Genomic DNA, 24,429 nt, shown 5'->3' on the forward strand with positions numbered 1-24,429 from the left:
TATACCTGCAAACAGCAACCTATGGAGGACCTCACTATTCATATGGGATTTCTCCTCGACCTAGACTCTGAACTGGAATACCTCTATCGTAATGGAAAATACATTTGGGTTACCATACATCTATCCATATTGTGTCTCACCCTTTGTTTATTAATGACACTTAATGAATACTGATTTCTCATGTTTCATCTTCTAAACAGTTCTCAATAATCTTGACGAATAGAGACACCTTGTTATAACAGAGCAGGTAAGGTGGTGTTTTGTTCTATCAAACTAAATGCTTTTAAGTCAAACAACAATAAACATAATAATATATTGTATTCTCTAATCTTTCACTTAATTGTGAGATGATAAAAATGTGGTTCATTGTTGAACAGCACTTCTGAAAGCCTACTTGTCCCCAACTAATACCCTCATCCAGGATGCCCTCAATTCCTGTACAGATAAATAACTATCATAAAAATTTTGTACATCTGTGAGAAATAGATACAAGAATGGAGGGTAACTGATGTTCTCTCAATCATCTTTTCCCATGCCTTTGTCATCTTTCCCTCTTTCAAATGACTTCTAAACAGGTATTTCAATGTGCTGTGCTATGACTTAGGGATCATTCTCATATCAAAAGTCTCTGCCTGTCTGTTAAAATGTAGTCATTTTCCTTTTTTTTCTGATGTTATTTAGTATTTGCAATGTCTAGTACCTAAAGATTCACTTTTTGAGTAAAGTGTCCATGATATAGAGGCATAAGGCTTCTGTATAATCTATATACCTTTCACCTTTCTCATTTCTCCTAAATGACACTTTCCCATAATGTTTTTCCTATTCCACCTTTTCAGCTAGTACACATGAAGATTTAAATAAAAATTGTTAATGATCTGATGTATAATATATAAGTAAAGGAAAACACTGGTATCCCTCCTCTTTATTAAAGGTTTTAACGTGAACTAGGCAAGAAAAATTAGCATGAGAAGGACAGGGAGGAAAAATACATATGACTAGTATTGTTTTAAAGAAAAAAGGAACTTAGGTTGACATATCTCTCCCTTTATTTTTTTCTTAAAGGATATAAAATGGAAACACTGCCTAGATTAAGAACTATTACAGTAACTTCTTGGAATCCCAAATAATTAAAGTCTGCAAATGAAAACAAGTTCCTTGACTCTTCAGGGGCTCAGCCTCCTCACATGTAAAATGGAATTGCACTAGCTGATCTCGTTCATCATTTCCAACTCTAAAATCATATAACATTATGGGTTTTCAGGAATATAAGGGCATAAGGAATAAAGAAAGCTCCTAAACCCCTAAAAAAGCCTCAGGGAAACTCAAAAAAACTTCTGAGTCCCTTTATCAGAGTAAGACCTGCAGTGAAGGGTGTAGCCCCTATTTATACTCAAAAGAAGGAGGATGGTCCAGTCTTACATCTCACCCCACATCCCAGACTCAGCAGCTGACTGTTCCCCAGTTCTGGTCCCTTTTGATCCAGACAAGACTATATAAAAACTGACCCTCACTTCAACATTTTAGAAGCTAACTCCATTCAAAAACCCCAGCGTCCCACCTCCTTTTTGTGAACATCTCTTCTTTAATAAAACCTGCTTCACTTTCTCTCTGTTCATCCCTGTGCTGGCCATGGTAATCCACCTCCCAGCCACAGCAATTCTCTCCTTAGAGGCATGAGTTGTATAGGGTTAACCAAAGCTCTCAAGGGCCACATCTACACATACCCCGTGTCTTTGACATGGCTGGCAGGGGTCCACTTCTTCCAGCCAACACCAAGGCTATAACTAGAGGGCCTCCCTATTACCCTGAAAGGAGTGAAAAGTCAAATAATATTTTTAAATTCTCTCTCTAAAGGATGTTATAACTCACTGAACCATTCTTCCATGGCTTCCTCTTCAATGCTTATTCAACACATGTACAAGTTTTATCTTGAATCTAAAAAGGTCCATGATCAAAAAGGTCTTTTTCACTTAACCACTTTTAAACTAACTTATAATTAAAGCTAACTTCAAACTACACTTGATTATGACACAAAGTATATATTTCCTGCTGTTTCTATTTCTGAAACTGAGAAGTTTTGTGACTTCTTCTGATCACTTAATGATATTTTTTAAATGCATGCCAACATGCCATTTCAAATTCTACCTTTTAACACTAGTTTACAGATTGAAGAGTCAATATTAAATTGTTTAGAGCATGTAGAATGAGCATCCACTAAAGCACTACATGAAGTTCTCAAGGACATAGTGCTAAGCTTGGGCTCTTGTTTAATAATTATTGAACAGAACTTTTAGTACAGATTAGTTCAGATGTTTAAAAATATCTTTTTGAAAAATATCTTTATGATGAAGATAAAGAATTAGTAATTATCAGTCTAATATAACCACTATTTTTACATTAATGAATGTCCATTCTACAACAAAGACCATGACAGCAAAGCTCGACTTCTGAAAGATCCAAGCTAACTAAAATGGTTTCTGGTAAAGTATTCCACGATAGATTTTCTCTCTGTTATCTGAAGAGCAGTCTACTTAAGTGCAGAATAAGGCACTAAAAGACTGACTGCCAGACTGGCTGGTTCTATTTTAGCCATAGAATCTCATGAGGATCATCTGTAGTAGCAGGAGTACCCATGTCAATCAAAGCACAATTTCTTTTATGTGTACATAAGTATGGAAAGGAAATAACACAAATTGTTTTTTATGTACACAGTATAACAATCCCCAGTGAAAATTTTTACAAAATACCTTTTACATTACATCAGAGGAAAACTGTTACATATGTTAAACTTCAGGTTCTTAGTCAATACCTATTTTAGGGTGACTTTATCTTCCTAAAAGGACTACATTTAATCAACACTCCATGAATTCAAATCTTTGAAGTGATCTGCAAATTCTGCCACATAATAGATTTTTTTCTTTGAGTTTCCCATTAACTTCCTACATTAGATCTAAAGCTTAATGACAGTTGAGTGATTCTAGGATTCTTTACATTGTCTTTCTTTTTCTTTTTCTTAAGACATTTGAATTTGTAACTGTAAAACTGATAATATACAATTAATTGCCAGATATTGTTCTAAATTACCCAGCTAAAAGGCTAGTCATTCATCTTCAGTTATTTGACAGCTAATCAATAGCCCTTTGAAATGTCTACTGAACACTTCTATATACTACTAGTTAAGGACACTTATGAGCAAATAACTACAAGTATTCCCTCTGCCATTAATTTTAACTTAACCTGACATTCAACATTTACTAATAAGCAGGGAACAAATGATTAATAAACAGTAAAGAACCAGGCTATTTTATTATATTTCCATCATATGATACATCAGATTTTCATCAATTCAACAAACTTATACTTATCCTAGATGTGAAGCAACCTTTTGCTTCCAAAAAGTTGTTTCTTTGTTTGGTTTTTTAAGATGGCTGTTTCTTAAAACAAAAGCACATTTTTTTTCATTGTAGGCCCTTTTAATGTAAAAATAGTGGTTATATTAGACTGATAATTACTAGTTCTTTATCTTAATCATGAAGATATTTTTCAAAAAGATATTTTTAAACATCTGAACTAATCTGTACTAAAAGTCTCTTTAATAATTAGTCAACAAGCATTTATTAAACACATACTATGTGTCAGGTGATAGGTGGAATGGCTTTGTAAACATTCAATCCCAAAGTCAGAAACATTTGGGTTCAAATCCTACCTTTTGAGACATACTGGCTATGTGACCCAGGAAAGGTAATTTAAACTCTCAATGTAATAATCAATTATCTATGATTAAATTGAAAAGCAAGTACATGGCAATCTAATAAAGGGAATTTCCTCACTAAGATCTCCTGATACCAATGAAATTAAAGGTCCAATAGAAAGCAAAAAGTGCCAGACACTATACAAGATGTTAGGAATACAACATCAAAAACAAATTAATCAAGAATCACTTATTAATACTTTAATATGTGCCAGGTACCATACTAGGGGCCGAGGCTACAAAAACAAAACTGAAACAGTCTCTTTGCTCAGGAATCTTACTTAATGAAGGGTAAAAAATGCACAGAGAGAAGTATATTTGGGGAAGGAGGAAACTAATAGCACCTGGAGGCACCAGGAAATAGTCTATGAACAAGATACTTGATCTGAGCATTAAAGAGATTGCAAGAAGTGGAAGTGAGGGAAAGCCTTCCAGGAATAGGGACAGACTGGTACCTGGAAGGCTGAAGACAAAGACCATGGCTCTTGAAGACGGAGTGTTCTGTGTGAGGAAAAGTCACTCACTAGCACTTTTGGGAGATGGAGTGTTCTTTGTGAGGAAAAACCAGTATAGTAGAACCACAGAGTTCATCAAGATGAGTAACGGAAAATAGAGCTAGAAAGGTAGATTGGAGTCATGTTCTAGGGGGCTTTAAATGGAAAAGGGGAGAACTTATATTTGATTCTATAGAAAAAAGGGAATCTCTGGAGTTTACTGAACAGGAGAACAACATGGTCAGGTCTTTGCTGTAAGAATATTGCTTTCATCACCTGTGTGGACTATGGATTAAGGAGAAGAAAAACTTGAGGCAGAGACACCAATTTAATTGCAATAGCCAGGTGAGTAGAGAGGAAAGAGATGCTGTGAAGAAGAGAAGATTCAAAAATAACTCCTAAACAGAGAACCCAAGTGACTAAATGGATAGTGGCGTACTCAACAGAAACATATTAATTTGGAAAATTCCTTGACTTTGGAACAAAAATAAAGAGTTCTCTTTAGAGCAATGTTGAGTTTGAGATATCTTCAGGTTATCTAACTCAAATTATCAGTCATTGCAGATATAGAACCTAAGAAAGAAAGTAGGGTTCTGGGGAGCGATTAGTATAAATATAATGGAAGTCACGGAAGCTGATAATACCATCGAGAGAAGAAAAAAAAGACAAAGTAGGTAAGAGGTCCAGGACAGAGCTTTAGTAGGTATATATAGTGAGTTAAAAGGACATGGCTGTGGAAGGAGTGGTCAAACAAGTACATACTCAGGGCAGCTAGGTGGTGTGGTGGATAGAGCACCGGCTCTGGAGTCAGGAGGACCTGAGTTCAAATCTGGCCTCAGATCAAACATTTGACGCTTACTAGCTGTGTGACCCTGGGCAGTCACTTAACCCCAATTGCCTTAAAAAAAAAATAGTACATAATCAAGAAAGAAAGTCTCTTGAAAACTCAGAAAGGAAAGATTATCCAGAAGGAGAAGATGGTCAGTAGTGTCAAAGGCTTCAGCGATGTCAAAAGGGACAAAGTTTGAGAAAAGGCCATTGGATTTGGTAATTAAGGAGATCAACTTTAGACAGAACAAATTCAGCTGGGTTATGAGGTTGGAAGGCAGACAGTAAGGGGTTGAAAAGTGAATTTTTTAAAAAGTAGTAGAGGAAACCAGTAGAAACAATGTTTTCCAGGAATCTGGTTGTTAAAGGGAAGGGGATGTTAGCATGATAACCTGAAGGACAGTAGGATCAGGAGAATTTTGTAAGGATGGGGAAAACCCAGGAATTTTTCTAAGCATCACAGAATAAGCCAGTCAAGAGGGATAGACTAAATATTAAAAAATGATTATTGTTACAATATTGTGGAAATGGGATTACGGATACAAGGAGAAGGGTTAAACTTGACAAGAAAAGCTGTGCGTTCAACAGAGACTGGAGTAAAGGAGAAGTGAATGGGTTAACATGTTAAGTAGTTATAAGATACAAAGTAGGGGAGAAGAGGGAGCTCAGGGTAAATGAAATTAATTTTCTCCACAAACTACATCAAGGGGATACCATAAAAGATAGCATAGGAGGCTTAAAGAAAGGAATTTAGAACAGTTACTGTGGGGGATGTAATGGAGAAAAAATTAGGGATACTAAGAATACTGCTTTACTGAACTGAGGACCCAGTTGAGATTAGCTAACAAAAACTGGGAATGTACCCAGTCAGTAGATTTATCTGAATTTCTCTAGCCTTGTACATCAGCATTTGAGTCGGAATACAGAGGAGGGATAGTGGGAGTAAACCAGGGTTGGGGTTTGGCAGGGCACTAGCAAGACCAAGAGGTCTAACAGTAGAGGATAGTCTAATACTGAACTTTCTAACTCAGGATTAAGATTGGTAAAGGAAAAAAAATTAAACCAGAACCAAGGTGATAGCCTGATAGAAAGAATACTGAGGTGCTGGAGGGCTGGTGATGACAATGAGGATGACAAGGAAGTCTAGGGGCATATGGGGTGAAGTCAAGAAGCAGGTCAAGAGAGTTAAAAGATGATAAGAAATTGGGCCTCCAGGATGTTTGAGGAAACAACAACATGTATGCTGAGGTCCTCAAGGAAAATGGCAGAAACTAGGGTAGAGAGAAAGCCAGTGAACTTGTACACTATGAGAAAAGAAACATAATGCCATTGCGGCTATTACATAATAGCCACCTGGATGTGAATTATGATATATATGAGAACAGAGTGAACTTCAAAAAGCATAAGTTGTTTCCCCTACTAGGATCAGTGTATTGAGGGATATAAAACAAGGTACAATCAGTACGAAAAAGGAAAACCAAGTATGTTCCATGAGTGCCAAAAGATGGGTTCATGAAAAGAAAAAAATAAAGCTAGTTTAGAACATGGTAGGGGCTAAGTAGAGAGGGATGAAAGAATAAGAAGCAGTACCAGGGGAGGGATGTAGTAATTTTTCTTACATAGTTGAATATTGTGTGTCATTGGGGATGGAAGAGTAAGAGGTGAAAGTTTGCCACTGGGCAAATCACCTTTTGCCTGAGGCTCACACATTTAAGAATCTTATAAATAAATGGTAGAAGAATATCTCAGTTCTTTCTTCCAAGTGTGAAGGAAGGAGGATTGGACTTGGTGTTAATGACATGTCCTGGCAGAAAGAGCTCTACTCTCTGAGTCTTTGGTCCTCGGAAGAACCACTGAGGAAGTGGGCTAGTTGCTGGAGACTCCGCTCCTGGTGTCAAGCATAGTTCCTGGGTTGAGTCTTAGAGGCAAGGGGGCCTAATAACTGAGACACATCCTAGGCCGAGTTCAGTAGGTGAAAGGCAAGTTATGTGAGCTTTAGGTCTTGGGGTGGGTCAAGCTGCGTAAGACAGGTAATAGACCACTGAGCTATAATAATGATGTGGTAAAGTGAGGAGGAACAGTGTTAAATCTGAGCAGTTCTGCTAATTATGATTAATTTGAGTTAAACACCTAGTAGCCCTTCACAAATGCAAGATAGGGCCTTCCAGTCACAGTCAACACCACACAGGCCATTTTTTAAAGTAAAATTTACATTACATTAAGTAATTTACATTAAGTACAAACATACACACACACATATATCTTATACTTCAAGTAAGAATTCCTGGTGTAGGGGAAACAACACTGGATTTAGAGTCAGGAGATGATATAAGTTCCAATACTAGTTGTGAACCTGAGAACTTCATTTCATACCTCAAGTCTCACCTATAAAATGAGGATAATAATGAATATTGCCTACCTTACAAAGCTGCTGTGCCAATTAAATGAAATGATACACATAAGCCTTGTTGGAAACTGTAAGGTTTTATAGAAATTTGAATTATCATTAATTATGTCTTCAAAACTCTTTACCCACATTACCTTATTTTATCTTCATGACAGCTGTGAGGTAAATGGCAGAGTCATTATTATTCTCATTTTATAGATGAGGAAACCAATTCTGAGATGCTAAGTGAGTTGGCGAAAGTTACAAAGCCAGTAATTGACAGAGCCAGAATATAACTCAGGTCATCAAACTCCATGTGCAGGGTTATCTCCATGCTGCCTCATGAACAAAGTTTGATAGAAACCAGAGAAAGAGTAAATATGTGAGTTGCATAATCACTTCCTCTTAAAATTTTAAATAGTTTAATATAATCACAATAGAAGCACACAATTTTAGAGCTAGGAGGTGCTAGTAAATAATGTCTAAATTTCTTCCAATATTTTAAATTCATCCACTGTTTTAGGGTAAGATGTGGAAAGAGATTTTTTTGTATTAATGTTTTGAGCAATACTTCCTTGTAACCATCTGGCAAGATGTCTTTAAACTATTTAAAACAGTATTTTTTTAGAACTCTCCCTTTCTGATTGTAGTTCATGATGGTATTAGAAAATGTATTTAAATATATAAATAAATGTAAATCCTGCCCTCAACACCTCCTTTTACCATAAAACTATCACCTTAGTCAATAAGTACTCCAACTTCTGCACCTGTAGTACGTATGCCTCACAGATCCAATTTTGATTTCACTTGTAAGACTGGGTTAAAACAATACAGTATCACTTGGGTTCTCAACTTATGCTTACAAATCTATGGCATTTACCTTAAGTGATTCTATCTAGGCAAAAACTCAGCTAAATTCTATCTATTCTTTCTCCTTTTAAAAGAGGACTTTAAATATTTTTTCAAACATTTTATGTATATGTTTTTTCACAGAACAAATTATTTTTAACAGTACAGAAGTTAAAAAGATAGAATTTTTTGCTAGGCAAAGAACAAAACAAAACTAATAATTTGCTTTTTTTAAAAAAAAAGTCTTCATGTGACAAAAGTAAGAACATAATCCTCTTGAATCCCTTAAATTAAAATTTATTTTTATGAAAAAAAATTTTAGCATGTAACTGCTATCATTATTTTATGCCAAAGGGAGATGGTCCTAATAATAAAGACTATTTGTCAAACTTCTAGCTTCAAAAGTTTTTTGCAATACTTTAAAAAATAAACTTAAAGATTTTTTAATTGCTTACTAAATGTTAATAATTTCTTATTCTTTATTAATAAATTCTTATTCTTTCCATATGTAATGACTAACATTGTTATTTTTAAGCTAACTCACTGGAATCACTAAGTAGTGTTTCTTAATATTTTGAAGAATACAAAATAATTACATATTTTACCTAATCCTATTTCTGTGCAGACTAATAAATTTTATTTTAAATATATGAAATACTTTCTTTTGTTTTGAGTATATGAAAGGTCAAAGGACTATTAAATATCATTTTCCTTGTTCCCAAAGAATCCAGGCATTAAATTTTCATATATAATTGTTTCATATATGTATTTAGTAAAAATCTGCTATTGAACCCTTTTCAATACATTCAATACATTTGCTAAAATGTAATTTTAATAGTCACAGAAAAATAATGTAAACATTTTAGTGAAATCGACACAAGACGACATGATTTTGGTTGCTATCCAACTTTGGACAAAATACATGAAAATAATGGGAAAGCAATACAACTGGAAGACAATAAAAATCAGATTTGTAAAAGTTACACTTAATATGTGCACCTTTTAAGCCTTAACACCAAAGTAACTAATGCAGTACAATTAAGCTAAACAAAAAAAAAAGGTCCTATTACTACTTATAAAGAGTAGTGCAGCTGTTGGAGAAGAAGGTTACAGTGACAAACAGCTTTCCTGCTACAAAGGTGGCAGGAAATCTATCAAACTGGACAATAAAATTGCAATTGAGTTTCTTTGGCTTTTTATAGCAGCTGCATGTATCTTGATGTGTAGCTCTGCAAAAGCTATCCAATTCTACAACACTAGTTCTTTATACACCAAAGAACTGTTATAAATTAGTTGTATTGGGATACAAAATGGCTGCAAAAAGGAAAAAAAATAAGCATCAATCCCATACAATTATATATGGGAATATAAAAAAGACTTTAAAATGCTTATATTCATAGGTAAAAAAAAACTGGGATCCAAATTAGCATCTAAACATCATACTACAAATTATTCATCTAATTCTGTATGCATGTTTGTTATATGTCCAATAAATTAATATTCTTACATAAAGCCTTGAAGTACAGTCTGTTTATATTTTTAATGTATCAAAAAGTATCTAGTCATCACTGTAATATAGTTCAAAGATGTTAAATTTGCAACAGCATTCAAATCAATCCATATACATTGGCATAAGAAGACTATCTTTTTTAAAATATATGAGAATTGAAAGAAATATTAAAAGGCAAAAAAGGGAAAATGCACATGATTTGAATTGAATACTTACTTTTTCCCCTCCAGGTAATCAATGTAGCCTTTGGTGTTATTTTATAATATAGGAGAAAAAGCAATAATTTTCTTTCCACTTAGGTAACAAACTAGAATTAATTATCCCATCAGTTATTTCATTTTATTTAACCTTCTTACAAGTATTGTTAAATCCTCTTTGGTAAGGTTTATAAGTCATAAAAACTGGTTTTTGGTTTGTGGCATATAACGTCTCCACTTAAAGGAATTGTTTTCATTTCAAATTAATGAGTATTTTAGTACTATAAGTCACTGGAATAAAATAAAATATAAACTAAATAACAAAACTGTACTTTAACATACATAATTTAAATGTTATTTCAGGGGGCAGCTAGGTGGCACAGTGGATAGAGCACTGGCCCTGGAGTCAGGAGGACCTGAGTTCAAATTCGGCCTCAGATACATAACACTTACTAGCTGTGTGACTTGAGGCAAGTCACTTAACCCCAACTGCCTCACCAAAAAAAAAAAAAAAAAAAGTTATTTCAGGTTAACTAAGTGGGTGCCTAAAATACTAGATAAGCTGAAACTCAAACAACTAAGCATAAGGCTCCAATTTTGCACATTTTTTTATTCCTTTTCAATTATTTCCCTTACTTAACCATGTTCATGTCTCCAGGAAAAAAAAGGAAAAGAAAACTAGTTTTATATTCTTTTAATCCAATTTTACCACAAATACAGTTCTCAAATTTTATAAGATTCTTAGCTGTGTAATAATAGTGTTTTTTTAATTCATTCAAGAATATACAAGGAACTATGATTTAAAAAAATTTTTCCATTAATATTCACTGCAAGGCCTGAGAGAGAAAAAAAAATTACCCCTTTGCTCCCATGTGTTCTAGGAGTATCTTCACCCTGAAAATGCTTATATCAGAAAAAGAAAAAGGTTATTATAACACTCTGATCATGACAATTACCCAAGAGTGAAAGCCATACCTAGCAAAGCTATTCAAAAGAATAGTTTTATAGTTACTTCCTTCTAACTTCTGCAAATAATACATGCAATTTCAATCAATCTTCAGTCAAGAAAAGGTAAAATATCTCAGAAGCACTGCCATATACCAAAGAGAGTGAAACAATAACTGTTTAGCTCTTTGAACTCATTTATTCTTTCAACAAATACTCAGAATCTATCACCTGCTCAGCACTCTTCCATTGGATATGAGGAACATAATACACTATGGCTATCCCCAAAGTGTAGTTATAAGGACAAGGTGTATTATACACATGAAAAATTTTTAAACATTAATTAATAAAACAAGACAACATCCAAATTTCAAGAAGTTGATAAATTAATGAGATATGAGAATTGAGGTCAAAAGGATAGGTAGCTTTTTCTAGAATTTGGTGGTTAATATGAAGAGCAAAATATGATGACTACCTGAGGAGTTGAACAGATGACAAGTTCAAACGAATATTTTGTAAAGCCAGAAGATATTTGGGCATGTTTCTTGGAAGCAGGGAAGGAGTCAGTGAATAAAGAAAGATTAAAAAGAGAGGGAATGACTGAAGGAACAAGCTCTTAGGGGAAAAAAGAGTAAACAAGATCAAGAGTACAAAAATATAGAGCTTAACCTTGGTAGGGAAAAGGACTCCTTCTTTCATTTACAAAAGTGGGCTACAATTAGAGTGGTGATACAAAGAATTCATCAATTAGTGATATGAGATTGAGAGGATTATGATCCCATAAGAAGAATGGACATGAACAGACACGTCCTTTGTAAATGAATTAAAAACTAGCATTGTCTTTTTGTTACAGCTCTTTTATAAAGCTGTTCTGTATTCTGTTTTAGCTTTTAAGTAGACTGGAAAAAAAGAATACAAAAGACCACTTTTTATTCAGTGAAATAAAACTACTCCAGCTCTCATCAGATACAGCACTACATTTATGAAGGAGACTCTTCTAATTTGGACTGTCCTTACAAACTAGTTTACTTCTTTCCAATGCAAGAAGAAAGAGAAGGATTAACAGTTACCATGTATGCTGAAGGAATACTTCCTAGTGAGGAAACCCATTTCCTAAATGAGTAGGGGAACTGGGATGGCAGGGAATTCCAGAGTAATATGAGTAAATAAACAAATAAAATTTAGAAGATCTATCATTTCTGACGTATTCCTTGTACAAGAAGCAATAATGTAAAAAAGACAGTAGTATGAAGCTTAAAAATTATAAACATGCAATCTTCTAACATTGTCTAAACCTGAAAAGGACATAACACTACTGTTTTCCTTAATTTAACAATATTTATCTATCCACCCCAATTTTTGTCTCTAATCACAGAATAAGCAAAGAATGGAGTGTGATTCAGTGAAAAACGCCCTGAAATCAGATTCAGAGGAACTAAGTTCAAATCCTTTTTCTACTGCTTAATACCTGTAACACCTTAGGCAAGTCATCTTTCTTCTCTAGGTCTCAGTTAATAAAATGACCTCTCATTTGAAGTAGATGATCTCCAAGGTCCTTTCTACCTTTAAATCTAGGATCCTGTGATACTATAAAAACAGCCTGAGGCATTGCATGTTCTACCACTAGGCTTGAACTAGAAGGGTTTCTTTTTATTCTTTGGATAGATAAGGTATGCCACCTTGTGTTCAAATGCTTTATGCCACAAAAAAAAAAAAAAGAATGGAAATTAGAAGTCAAAGAAGGGAAAAGACATTTCCTGTACTCCTATGAAATGGAGAATTCTTCAAATTGGGACTATGTAAGATTAATTCCTTTTTATTTTAACAAAACCAGAGTCAAACACATGTTATTTGAAGTTTAAAATGACCTGGTCTAATACATTAATTTAACATCATTAGGAAAATAGACTATAACTGCTCTACTTACACATTTCACAGAAAGTAGATTGTTATAAAAGATAAGGTTTCCCCTTATATCTTAAATTTCTTTTATCAAAAATATGGTAAAACTGTAGATGATAGACATTTAAAATACTAAGAAATACTTTCTACAAAAGAAACTCACCTTTGAATGTGTGATTGACAGGGTATCCACCCACACACGCCAGCCACCCCACTCATATTTGACGGCATGGTAAAGCAGAATTCTGAAAATAGCATATACCATTTCTGTTATCTTCTGTTCCTCTGAATTCTTGGGATTAAAATAGCAAAGTGAAAGCATCCATTCCTGCCACACAGAGCACTGCAGCAAGCTCCTGAAAATTGTAAGAATGCACTGAATTACTGTTCACTTTAAAGAAAATCATAAAAAATTAAGATGATTCTAAAATAACGAACCTTCAGTGCCCATGCATCCAAAACAATTACTAGTTTAGCATTAAATACTCTCATTTAGTAGTTTCCAATATACTTTGAAAACCATTAATGAAACATATTCACTATTATTTTAATAAACCATTTTTCTTGATAGATTAGTCTCACAGAAAGTTACTGAAATTCATTTTACTACTGTAAGCATACTGTTTATTTCTTCTTACCTTCGGTTTTCTCTGCTGTTATTAAAAAGTTTAATCATGTCAGAAAGAAAGGCTCTTCGAACCTCCATGCTCTCTGGACACTGGGGAGAATTTCGCAGCAGAGTCGCAATTACTTTTAGTACTTCTGCAAGACAGTTTATAAATAAGTAAAAACCAAAAAATCAACCAAAAAAAGCAAGGGAAGAAGAACTATTTTGTTTCCAATTTCATATTAATTGTGTTTCCCTGAAATAAATTGTACTAATCACAATCTTAGATATGAAAATTTACTTCTTTTAAAAGCTAGGACCAATTATAAGAAATTATCCAATTTTTCTTCCCTGAACTTTCAGGAACATAAGCAAAGATTTGAAAATCTGAACTAAAATTATTTAAGGTCCATTTGAATTTAAGTGATGATAAACATTTTTATGATTCCCAGAACTTATGTTACATATAAACATTAATTAAATCTAAAATAAACTTTTAAATTTATATGACCCTTACAGGATTAAGTTCTGGAACTTTTAAATAAAATGGATGGATGAATTAGACTCTAAAATAAACATTAAAACTAGGGCCAATTTGCCTATATCAGCATTCAAGCAATCAAGAGAAAGGCAAAACCATTTATTTTACCTTCACCCAGTATAAAATTCTCTGATTCCTACTAACACATTCTTTTCATTATCATTATAAGTATTAAACACCTGTCAAGTTTCTCTTATAACTGAAAAAGTAAAGTTTGAAACAAAATCCCAAAGGAAATTAAAATCCATCCACCCATTTAAACACGTACATACACACACACTCAATTCTACTATGATACTATAAAATCCTTTGTGTTATGTTGATAACATTTTCTGACCTCAGTTTAGAAAAATGCTTTAACATACCCAAAAGAAATTGTTTCAAATTCAAAATTAAATAGAAACATATTGATTTTTTCCAAAAGTCAAAGTTTTTTACCCTCTTGTAAATTCAAAAATAATACTAAGAAGTCACCTTCTTACTAAATGTTTGAGAGACTATTAAATAATAATGAGATGCTTTATAAAAGAAAAAAGGAAATTTAGAGTAATAAATTTGTGGTACTTGTAGCCTCCTAAATATTTATATATTGTAATTTCCTCTTTATTACATGTTCTAGTTTTTTTCAAGTTACAGTCTTCTAAAGCTTAAGGAAGATAACATGCTTTTTTAAGTTTCAAAACAGGATTTTTTGGTATCATTTCTTAACTCTATAAAATGAATGCACATATTCAAATAATTTCAGAGTTTTTCCCCCCTCTCCTCTCCTCTCAATTCAAAGATAATATTACCTTTCTTTACCTTATGACTAGGGAGAATAAAACTTCAGAGCTATATGAATTATTTAATATTATGCTGAAATTCACTTTAAAGAAACTAGTGATATAATTTAATGGCAGTACCAAATTAATTACATGCCATATAAAATACAGGAATATACCTGTATACATACATACCATATAAAATACAGGAAGGGAAACCTGTATTTTGTATAACTGCCTAAGAACTGTAAATAGCCAATCAAGAGTGTCTTAAACAAAGAAGAGATCAGATACTTTTCCATTCCAAATTTGGTATTCTTCCTTTGACAATAATTTAAAGTGAAAGTATTTACATAACACAGAATTTAGCCCAATATATTTAAAAATGTAACTAGGATTTTGTTGGACATCTAACCACATAATAAATCAAAAACCTGCACACAAAACTCTTAAAAAGTGTTATAAACTTTGCATACAATTTGAGATCAATGTGAAGTTATATATAAAACAAAACATGAACGTTAACAATTAAAGGAAATAAGTTTTCTCTTTATATAATTTATATTATATCTAAGCTCTTACTGAAACAATCATTCAAAAAGTCAGTTTTGAATAATATTGACACTGCATAAATTGATTTTTTAAAAAAGGTAAAAGGCAGCCTAGCATAGGAGATAAAAGGTCAGCGAGAGTCAAGACAACCTGGGTTCAAGCCCAACCTCTGATATTTACAAGTTGTGACTGCTGTGTAGTCACTTAACCTCTTGAGGCCTCAAGCACTATTCTAAACCCTTAAGTACCAGAAGAGACACTAATCAATATCAGTGAAGGGAATTGCCACAGGGATGGAATCATAGAACCAAACTCAAAAAAAGGAAAAACTCATTCCAATTATTTGAAATATACACAACATGCTTACGAGGATTTTGTATCTTCACTGATGAATCTGGATCAGGATGCTGTTTGTGTATTACCTGAGTGCAAATCTGTTCTATCAAAATCTAAAACAGTGAGAAAATAGCAGTATGTTAGCATACGGAAATTCCAATACTACAATTTAACTTATTAAATTTTCAAGAATGTCATAAAATGTAAGGCTGTTATATTTACAATATTGGAAAACATTTTGTCTAAGTTAAAATAGTCCTCACTATTTTTTTAAAAAACCTTTTAATATTACTTAAATACTCAGAGAATCCAAAAATAGTTTAAATTAATTTTACTTGGACATCAAGTTAGAATTCTGATGAATACAATAAAAGGCAGAAACATTTTCAATTAAAAAATGAAATGTTTAAATAATATACACCCATCATTACACAACAGATGACATTTTAACAGGTTTGTCTGAATCTCTTTTATATGTGTTAAATCCTAAATTTTTGCATTCCAATTTTGTTGGTGATTTTATGTCAACATGAAATTGCATAAAATATCCAAACCACTCCATACTAACATCTTCTAAGAAATTTAGAATGAATTTTGTGTTTATACCTCAAAAAGAACATTGTATGTGGTCATGGTGATAACACTTGTTTGAAGCATCAGCCTTTCAGCCAGCAATGAGAACAATCCATGTCCAAGCATGACTTCAGCTTTTCTTCTACAATTAGAAACAGATAAATCACTGCATGTCTAATATTGCTACAAATGAAAGGTATGAATATAAAAAGAATCAGGCCCACAAGTTTTTTCAAGTTAAAATGAAAAACCCACTAATTCACTCTTCTCATTATCAGCTGTTATGATCCCTAGAATGTCCAAGACATAAACTCCAAAGGAGGAATACAAAGCTAATGAGCTCATAAATACAAACTTGGGTAAACTCAACTACTCCATAATTACCAAAGCAAATTTATAAATGACGTAGATGTAGAACAGTAAGGACTTCAGTTAAAATTCTCCACAGCGCAAATCAAATCAGTCATTTACTAGTGACTATACATCACTGTGCTGAGCCCTATGAAGATTAGATTCTAAAACAAAAGTAGTTGAGACAACATGGCGATTTCCAATTACATTCTGTTTGGATGACAAGAGGTATTATTTTGTTACTATGGTTATGTGTAGTGGAAATAGCTCTCTGTAGGCTTTCAGGTGCTACATAAATGAGCTATTCTTATTGTAACATCTCCATACTGAACTTTTAAGCCCTCTAACAGAAAGGTCTACATGGCATAGGGGACAGTGTCACAAGACCTGAAAATAAATTCTAGCTTTAATTACAATCTGTGATCTTGGGCAGTCACTGAACCTCTCAGAGCCCTAGCTTCCTCTTTTTGAAAATGAAGGAGTTGGACTAAGATGCCTTCAAGCTCAATATGTATAATCTATGATGAACCAACTGCATCATTTGTACACTACAGCTTATCTCCTCAATTCTTATACTGAACACATTATGACTAAATAATAATAATAACTTTAAAGTCATAAGTTAGTATCAAAGGTAGATTAAAAACTATGTAGCTACCAAGAGTGATGACACATTCCTGAATTTCTATTCTTGGGCAAGCTGAGGCAGGTTGAAAATTTGATCTAGGGAGTTCTGAGATGCAGAGAGCTAAGCCAATTGTTGGCCTGACTCCAGTATGATCAGATCAAAGGTGGGTAGGGGGAGTGGTGTGGGGCCCCCATAAGGCTGCCTAATTAGGGGAGAACTGGCCCTAATTAGGAAACTAAGCAAGTCAAACCTCACATGCATCTATCCTGAGTGGCAGCTGTACTTCCAGCACAGGCAAAATTATGGACTCTCTATTTCACCTGGGCTAGAAGTACAGCCGCCACTCAAGGAGAGATGCATGTGAGGTTTGACTTCCCCAGTTTCCTAATTAGGGCCAGTTTGTATGTATGTATGTATGTATGTGTGTATATATGTTTACATATATACGTATACATGTATACCTATCTGTATATACATGTATACGTGTGTATGTCAGGGGAGAGTCATGTTACAGTATAAAGCATAATATTAACATAATAATAATAAAGGGGAGGGGACAAGCTGACATTGCTGAACAGGAGGAAACAGTGCAACCCAGCTCCTCCACCATTATATAACTCATCTATAAGGTCCAGAGGTCATAGTTCTATCATTCCAATCACCCTGGAGGGAGGGAATCTCAAACTCAGGTCCAAGGGCTAACTTCAGGGTGTTTCCTTTAATCCTGATTCTGAAAAGAAAGGAAATCTAAGATGCAACCCCTAGGTGAGGAGCAGTGCCTCAGTCAAGACACTGAAATGCCAAAAACAGGTAACTTTTTAAGATCAAAAAGCTATTATGATTCCAGGAATGCCCAAGACATAAACTCCAAAGAATAACTCCAAAACATTTATTTAGCAAAGCCTCAAAGGAAAACACAGCTTACCCATAAGATCAATTAGAATTCCTAGAAGAAATAATGCAAAATAATTGGAAATAACTGGAAACAAATAAGAGGTATGGAAGAAAAAAATTGGAAAAAGAATCAACAGATGGCACAAGAAGTATAAAACCTTACACATACTCCTTGAAAATTAGCATGGATCAAATACAAATTAATGATTCCATTAGCCAAGAAAAAGTATTAAAACAAATTCAAAAGACTAAAAACATTAAATAGCTTAAGGTATCTCATATCAAAAACAACTGACCTAGAAAATAGATAAAGGAGAGAAAATCTAAGAATCATTAGACTACATGAAAGCCATGACCAAAAAAAGAGCCTAGACATTGTATTTCAAGAAATCATAGAAGAAACCAGCCCAGAATTCTTAAACCAGAGAACAAAATGAAAACAGAATTTACCAGTCATCTCCAAAAAGAAACATGAAAATGAAAACCTCCAGGAATGTCATGGCCAAAATCAAGAGTTCTAAGATCAAAGAAAAAATACCATAAGCATCTAGAAAGAGTTTGAGTACAGGAATCATGGTCAGGCTCATGTAAGATTTAACAGGTGTGATTATAAAATAGCAGAGATCATGGCATATGAAATTGTAAAAGGAAAAAGGCATAGGCTTACAACCAAAAATAATTTACCCAACAAAACTGAACACAACCCTACAGAGGGAAAATGAGCTTTTATTGAAACTGAGGATTTCTGTGTATTCCTGAAGAAAATGCCAGAGCTGAATAAAAACTTTGAAATGCAAACACAGGAATAAAAAGAAACATAAAAAGGTAAATGCAGGTGAACAATCAGAAAAGACTTTATAAGAATGAAGCCTGTGCTTTCTAATGGGGAGGGGGCAAGCATCCCCTATGAGCATTGATATACTATAAACTATAATGTCATGCATGATCATAGGAGTCAAATAAGACTGAAAGTGATTTTTATTAGGTTTTGATGCACTGATAAGAAAAAAGGGAAGGGGAAAAGGATATACAGGGAATAAAATGGGGGAGGAAAGTTGATGGAACTTATGCTCCAATATAATCAGGGTACACAAGTTGAAGTCTAGGTAAACAAGAAAGCAGGAATCACTTGAACGTTACTTTCTTCTGAACTGGTGAAAAGAGGGTAGAAAACACAAACATATCAAGTCAACAATACTTATTAAGCTCTTACTGTATATCAAGCACTAGGATAAGTGCTAAAGACAAAAATAAAAACAAAAAGAACTGACACACAAATACACGCAAAGAGTTTGGTGTAGAAATATAATGCACTCAACAGGGAAGCAAAAGAAAATAGGAAGAGGGGGAAAGGGAGAATAAAAAAGAGAGTAGAGAAATGAATTAATTATAAGCAAAAAAAAAAGAGTTTAGAAGGGAGAGATTTTGAAGAAAAGCTTAAAAGATGAAATAAAAGAGTAAGAAACTTTTTTAATAAAAAGTGAAGAGTAAAGAAAAAGTACCAGAGAATAATATCTAGGAAAATGCAAATAACTGTGAATATAAACAGATGAATTCACTCATATTAAACAGAGAAAGACAACAGAATAAATTAAACAACAGTATGTCTTATAACAATATATGGCTTACAAGGAACACACTTGAAACATAAAAACACACAAAAATTTACAATAAAGAGTTGGAGTAAAATCTGTTATGCCATAGGAACTGAACAATTTGGTGAATCACCATTATTATTTAACATAGTACTAGAAATGTTACCTACAGCAATAAGACTAGAAAAAGAAACTGAAAAAACAAGCACAGGAAAAGAATAAAATTATCATTTTTTAAGATCAGATGATAATACTAAACAATCAACTAAAAAATAACTAAAATAATAATTTCTGTGATATTGGAATATGTAAAGTAAATCCACACGTCAGTAGCATTTCTATATATTACCAACAAAACTAAATAGAAAAAAATAAAAATAGAAATTCATTTGAAATAATTATAAAATGCATAAAGACTTAGGCAGCTATTAAAATCCACATATGAAGTATTATTGAAATAAAGACAATTGAATTATTAGAGAAAAACTAATTACTCATACATAGATCACGTCAATATAAAAAATAACAATACTACATAGGATAATTTAATTAATTCAATGCCATACCAATCAAACTAACGAAGGATTACTTTGTAAAACTAGGGAAAAAAAAACAATTACGAAAACAATATGGAGGGATAAAAGGTCAAAAACCTCAAGGGAATTAATGGAAAAAAAAAAAAGTAGGAACCAAGGGGGCCTAGCAGTGCCAGATGTCAAACTATATTACAAAAGAGTAATCATCAAAATAATTGGGTACACCAATTAGAATGGCAAAGTTGACAACAACAAGGGAAAATGACAAATGTTGGAGAGGCTGTAGGAAAAGAAGTACAATGATGGACTGTTGCTAGAGTTATGAACTGGTTTAGCCATTCTGTAAAGGAATTTGAAACTATGTTTAAAAAGTTATTTAACTGTGCCTATCTTTTTCCCAAGCAAAATCATTTACAAGGCTTATACCAAAGAAGATCAAAGAAAAAAGAAAATGTGGGTTTACTGTATAAATATAATACATGCATACACACTTATACATACACATACATGCATGTACATACATACATATACATATATATGGGCAGCTAAGTGGCACAATGGATAAAGTGCAGAGCGTAAAGTCAGGGAAACCTGAGTTCAAATCAAACTTCAGCAACTTACAAGCTGTGTGACCCTGGGCAAGTCAAAAAATCCTGTTTGCTTCAGGTTCTTCATCTTTAAAATGAGTTGGAGAAGAAGATGGCGAACTACTCCAGTATCTTTGCCAAGAAAACCCCAAATGAGGTCACAAAGGGATAGATATGACTGAACAACAATGTGTGTGTATGTGTGTGTGTGTTCCCTGATCTTAATTATTAAAATAGTTTATGTTAATGTTATGATGCTTTATATTGTAATATGACAACAACTTTTTTTGAGGGGGGAGACTCTATTTTGCCTGGGCTAGAAATATAGCTTCCATTTAAGGGCAGAGGCATGTTAACTTTGACTTTCTCAGTTTACTAATTAAGATTTAACAACTTCCACATTAAAGAAGCAGAGAGCTTGGAATATGATATTCTGGAAGGCAAAGGAGTTAGGACTACAACCAAGAATCACCTACCCAGCAAAAATAAGTATAATCCTTCAGGGGAAAAAAACTAACATTTAATGAAACAGTGGATTTTCAAGTGTTCCTGATGAAAATTTTTTTTTAAGGCAACTGGGGCTAAGTGACTTGCCCAGGGTCACACAGCTAGTAAGGGTCAAGTGTTTGGTCTGAAGACAGATTTTGAACTCGGGTCCTCCTGACTTCAGGGCCAGGGCTCTATCTGCTAGCCCCTGAAAATTTAACATTCAAACAGAAGACTCAGGAGAAGCATGAAAAGGTAAACATGAAAGAGTAACATAATGGATTTAATAAAGTTAAACCATATACATTCCTATATGGAAGGATGATACATGTAACTCCTAAGAACTTTATCTTTAGTAGAGCAGTTAAAAGTAGTCTACAAAGATGGAGGGCTTGAGTGTAAGTCAATTATGTTGGAATGATCTCTCTCCCCACCCCACCCCCCAAAAAAAAGTGTGAGAAAAAGAAATGCACTGGGAGAATGGGGAAGTGAGAGGGAGAATGGAGGAAATTTTCTCACATACAGGAGGTGCACAAGACAGAGCTTTTATAATGGAGGGGAAAATTGGGGGAGGGATACGGCAGGCAATAATTAAACCTCTTTCTCATCAAAATTGGTTCAAAGAGGAAAGTATATCTATCAATCTCTGGATAAGTGTATACACACACACACACACACAAAGAAAATAAAAGAGGAAGAGGATAAGAAATTGGGAGTGAGAAGGTAAGGATGATAAAAGTAAGGGTGGATTAAGGGAGGCAGTGGTCAGAAGCAAAACAGACTTTTGAGGAGGGACAAGATAAAAGGAGAGAGAGAAGGATAAACAGAAGAAAATGAGATGGAAAGAAATACACAGTTAATAATCATAAATGTAAATGCAAGTGGGATAAGCTCACTCATAAAAAAAGAAGTGGATAAAAGAATGGATTAAAAAGCAGAATCCAACAATATGTATTTTACAAGAGATACACTTGAAACAAAAAGACACATAAGAGTTAAAGTAAAGAGATGGAGTTATGCTTCAGCTGAAGTTTAAAAAAGGCAGGGGTAGTGATCATGAGGTCAGATAAAACAAAAACAAAAAACAAATTTTATTAAAAGAAAGAATTAGGGAAATTACATTTTGCTAAAAGGTACCACAGACAATAAAAGAATATCAAAAATTCTACAGAAAGTTTCTGTGGGGGAGAGCTAGGTGGCGCAGTGGATAGAGCACCAGCCCTGAAGTCAGGAAGACCTGAGTTCAAATTCAGCCTTGACCAAACACTTGACACTTACTAGCTGTGTGACCCTGGGCAAGTCACTTAACCCCAACTGCCTTAAAAAAAAACAAAACAGAAAATTTCTTCAATAAAGGCCTCATTTCTCAAATATATATGGAACTGAGTCAAATTTATAAAAATAAGAGCCATTTCCCAACTGATAAATGGTCAAAGAACATAAACAGGCAGTTTTAAGATGATGAAATCAAACTTATCTATAGTCAGGTGAAAAAAATGCTCTAAATCACTATTGATTAAACTAGAGGAATGCAAACTAAACCAACTCTGAGATCAAATTAATTTTAACTATTAATAATTAAATACCAATGAAAATAGCACACAACTATCAGAAATGACAAATGCTGGAAGGGATGAGGAAAAATAGTTACACTAATAAATTATTAGTGGAGCTGAGAACTCCAGGGATTAGACCAGTGTCTCATCATTTTGAAGAACAATTTGGAATTATGCCCAAAGAAGCTATAAAACCATGCATACCCTTGGACATAGCAATACCACTATTAGATCTATATCCTAAAGAGATTAAAGAAAAAGGATCTATATATATGAAAATATGTATAACAGCTCTTTTTGTGGTGACAAAGAATTGGAAATTATAGGGATGCTTATCAATCAGGCAGTAGCTGAACAAGTTGTGGTATATGATTGTTATGGAGTGTTATTGTGCTATAAGAAATGACAAGGGGAGTGGTTTCAAAAAAAAAAATGGCAAGACCTATATGAACTGATGCAAAGTGAAGTGAGAAGAACCAGGAGACCATTGTGCACAGTAATAGCAATGTTATAATGACAATCAACTGTGAAAGACTTAGCTACTCTGATCAATACAAGGATCCAAGACAATTCCAAAGGATGAAAAAAATGCTATCCACCTTCAGAGAGAGAAGTGATGAACTATGAGTGCAAAATGAAGTATAATTTTCTCTCTTTATTTGTTTCCTTTTCAATACAGCTAATATGGAAATATGTTTTATATGATTTCACATGTACAATTGATACTGTGCTTGCCTTCTCCATGGGTATGATAGGTGTGGGAGGAAGGGAAAGAAATGGGAACTCAAAATTTAAAAATGAAATAATACTAAAAATAAATAAATAATTAATTTTTGAACAGGAAAGAAATGAAGGAAGAGGTTGTTTCAGAAAAATTTGTTTAAAATTGTAGAGACTGATTCAGAATGAAGTGAACAGAACTAGAACAATTCATACCATAACATCAATATTATAAAAACAGAAACTGTAAAAGACTTTACAATTCTGATCAATGTAATGATGACCCATGATTCCAGAAGTAATAATGAATGTTATCCAGCTGATGATAGAGAGGGGATGGACTAACATGCAGAATGAGACACAAATATTTAGAGATGGTTACTGCAGAATTTGTTTTGCTTTAATATGCTTGCGTGTTACAAGATTTTTTTTAGAGCAATGGAAAGAAAGAAAATTATTTAGTTTAAAAAATCATAAAAGGGAGACTAATAATTTTAAGTTAACATTAATAAATTTATAAAAATTGACATAAAAAATCCTTTTCAGAACTAATCTATACTCACTTTGGGGGCAGATGTTTCAAAAAGTAACCCAATGCTTTGAGAGCCTGTACTCTGATCCCTTCACTTGTGGATGCCAAAAGTTTGTAGATCACTCTATGTAGGAGAAAATTAAAAACAAAATGCCTTGGGTTAATTTTTTAAATGGAGATATAAGAAATTTTTAATAAATGCATTCATTAAGCTATAGGATCAATTTAAAATCAAAGTAACATGATAAACAAGCAATAAAACCATGGCAGACAAAACATATTCATAGTTCGTAGATGTCAAATTTGACAATT

At 33.4% G+C, this 24,429-nt stretch overlaps 1 protein-coding gene across 7 annotated transcripts in view; it reads right to left on the bottom strand.

Annotated features, from left to right (window-relative positions):
* The window catches only part of LRBA (LPS responsive beige-like anchor protein), a 676,054-nt gene that overhangs the window by 563,861 nt on the left and 87,764 nt on the right, over positions 1 to 24,429 (bottom strand). For 6 of the 7 annotated variants that reach the window (XM_027866938.1, XM_027866935.1, XM_027866941.1 and 3 more), the window contains 5 exons: positions 24,149 to 24,241; positions 16,266 to 16,374; positions 15,691 to 15,772; positions 13,501 to 13,624; positions 13,026 to 13,218 (listed from right to left, as the gene is read on the bottom strand). In XM_027866938.1, the coding sequence (XP_027722739.1) occupies positions 13,026 to 13,218; positions 13,501 to 13,624; positions 15,691 to 15,772; positions 16,266 to 16,374; positions 24,149 to 24,241 (601 nt within the window). The remainder of the gene's footprint in view (positions 1 to 13,025; positions 13,219 to 13,500; positions 13,625 to 15,690; positions 15,773 to 16,265; positions 16,375 to 24,148; positions 24,242 to 24,429) is intronic. The other variant, XM_027866942.1, reaches the window with a different exon arrangement.

The sequence above is a fragment of the Vombatus ursinus genome, unplaced genomic scaffold, assembly GCF_900497805.2.
Source record: "Vombatus ursinus unplaced genomic scaffold, bare-nosed wombat genome assembly UNPS02014784.1, whole genome shotgun sequence".
In the NCBI taxonomy this organism is placed as follows: domain Eukaryota; kingdom Metazoa; phylum Chordata; class Mammalia; order Diprotodontia; family Vombatidae; genus Vombatus; species Vombatus ursinus.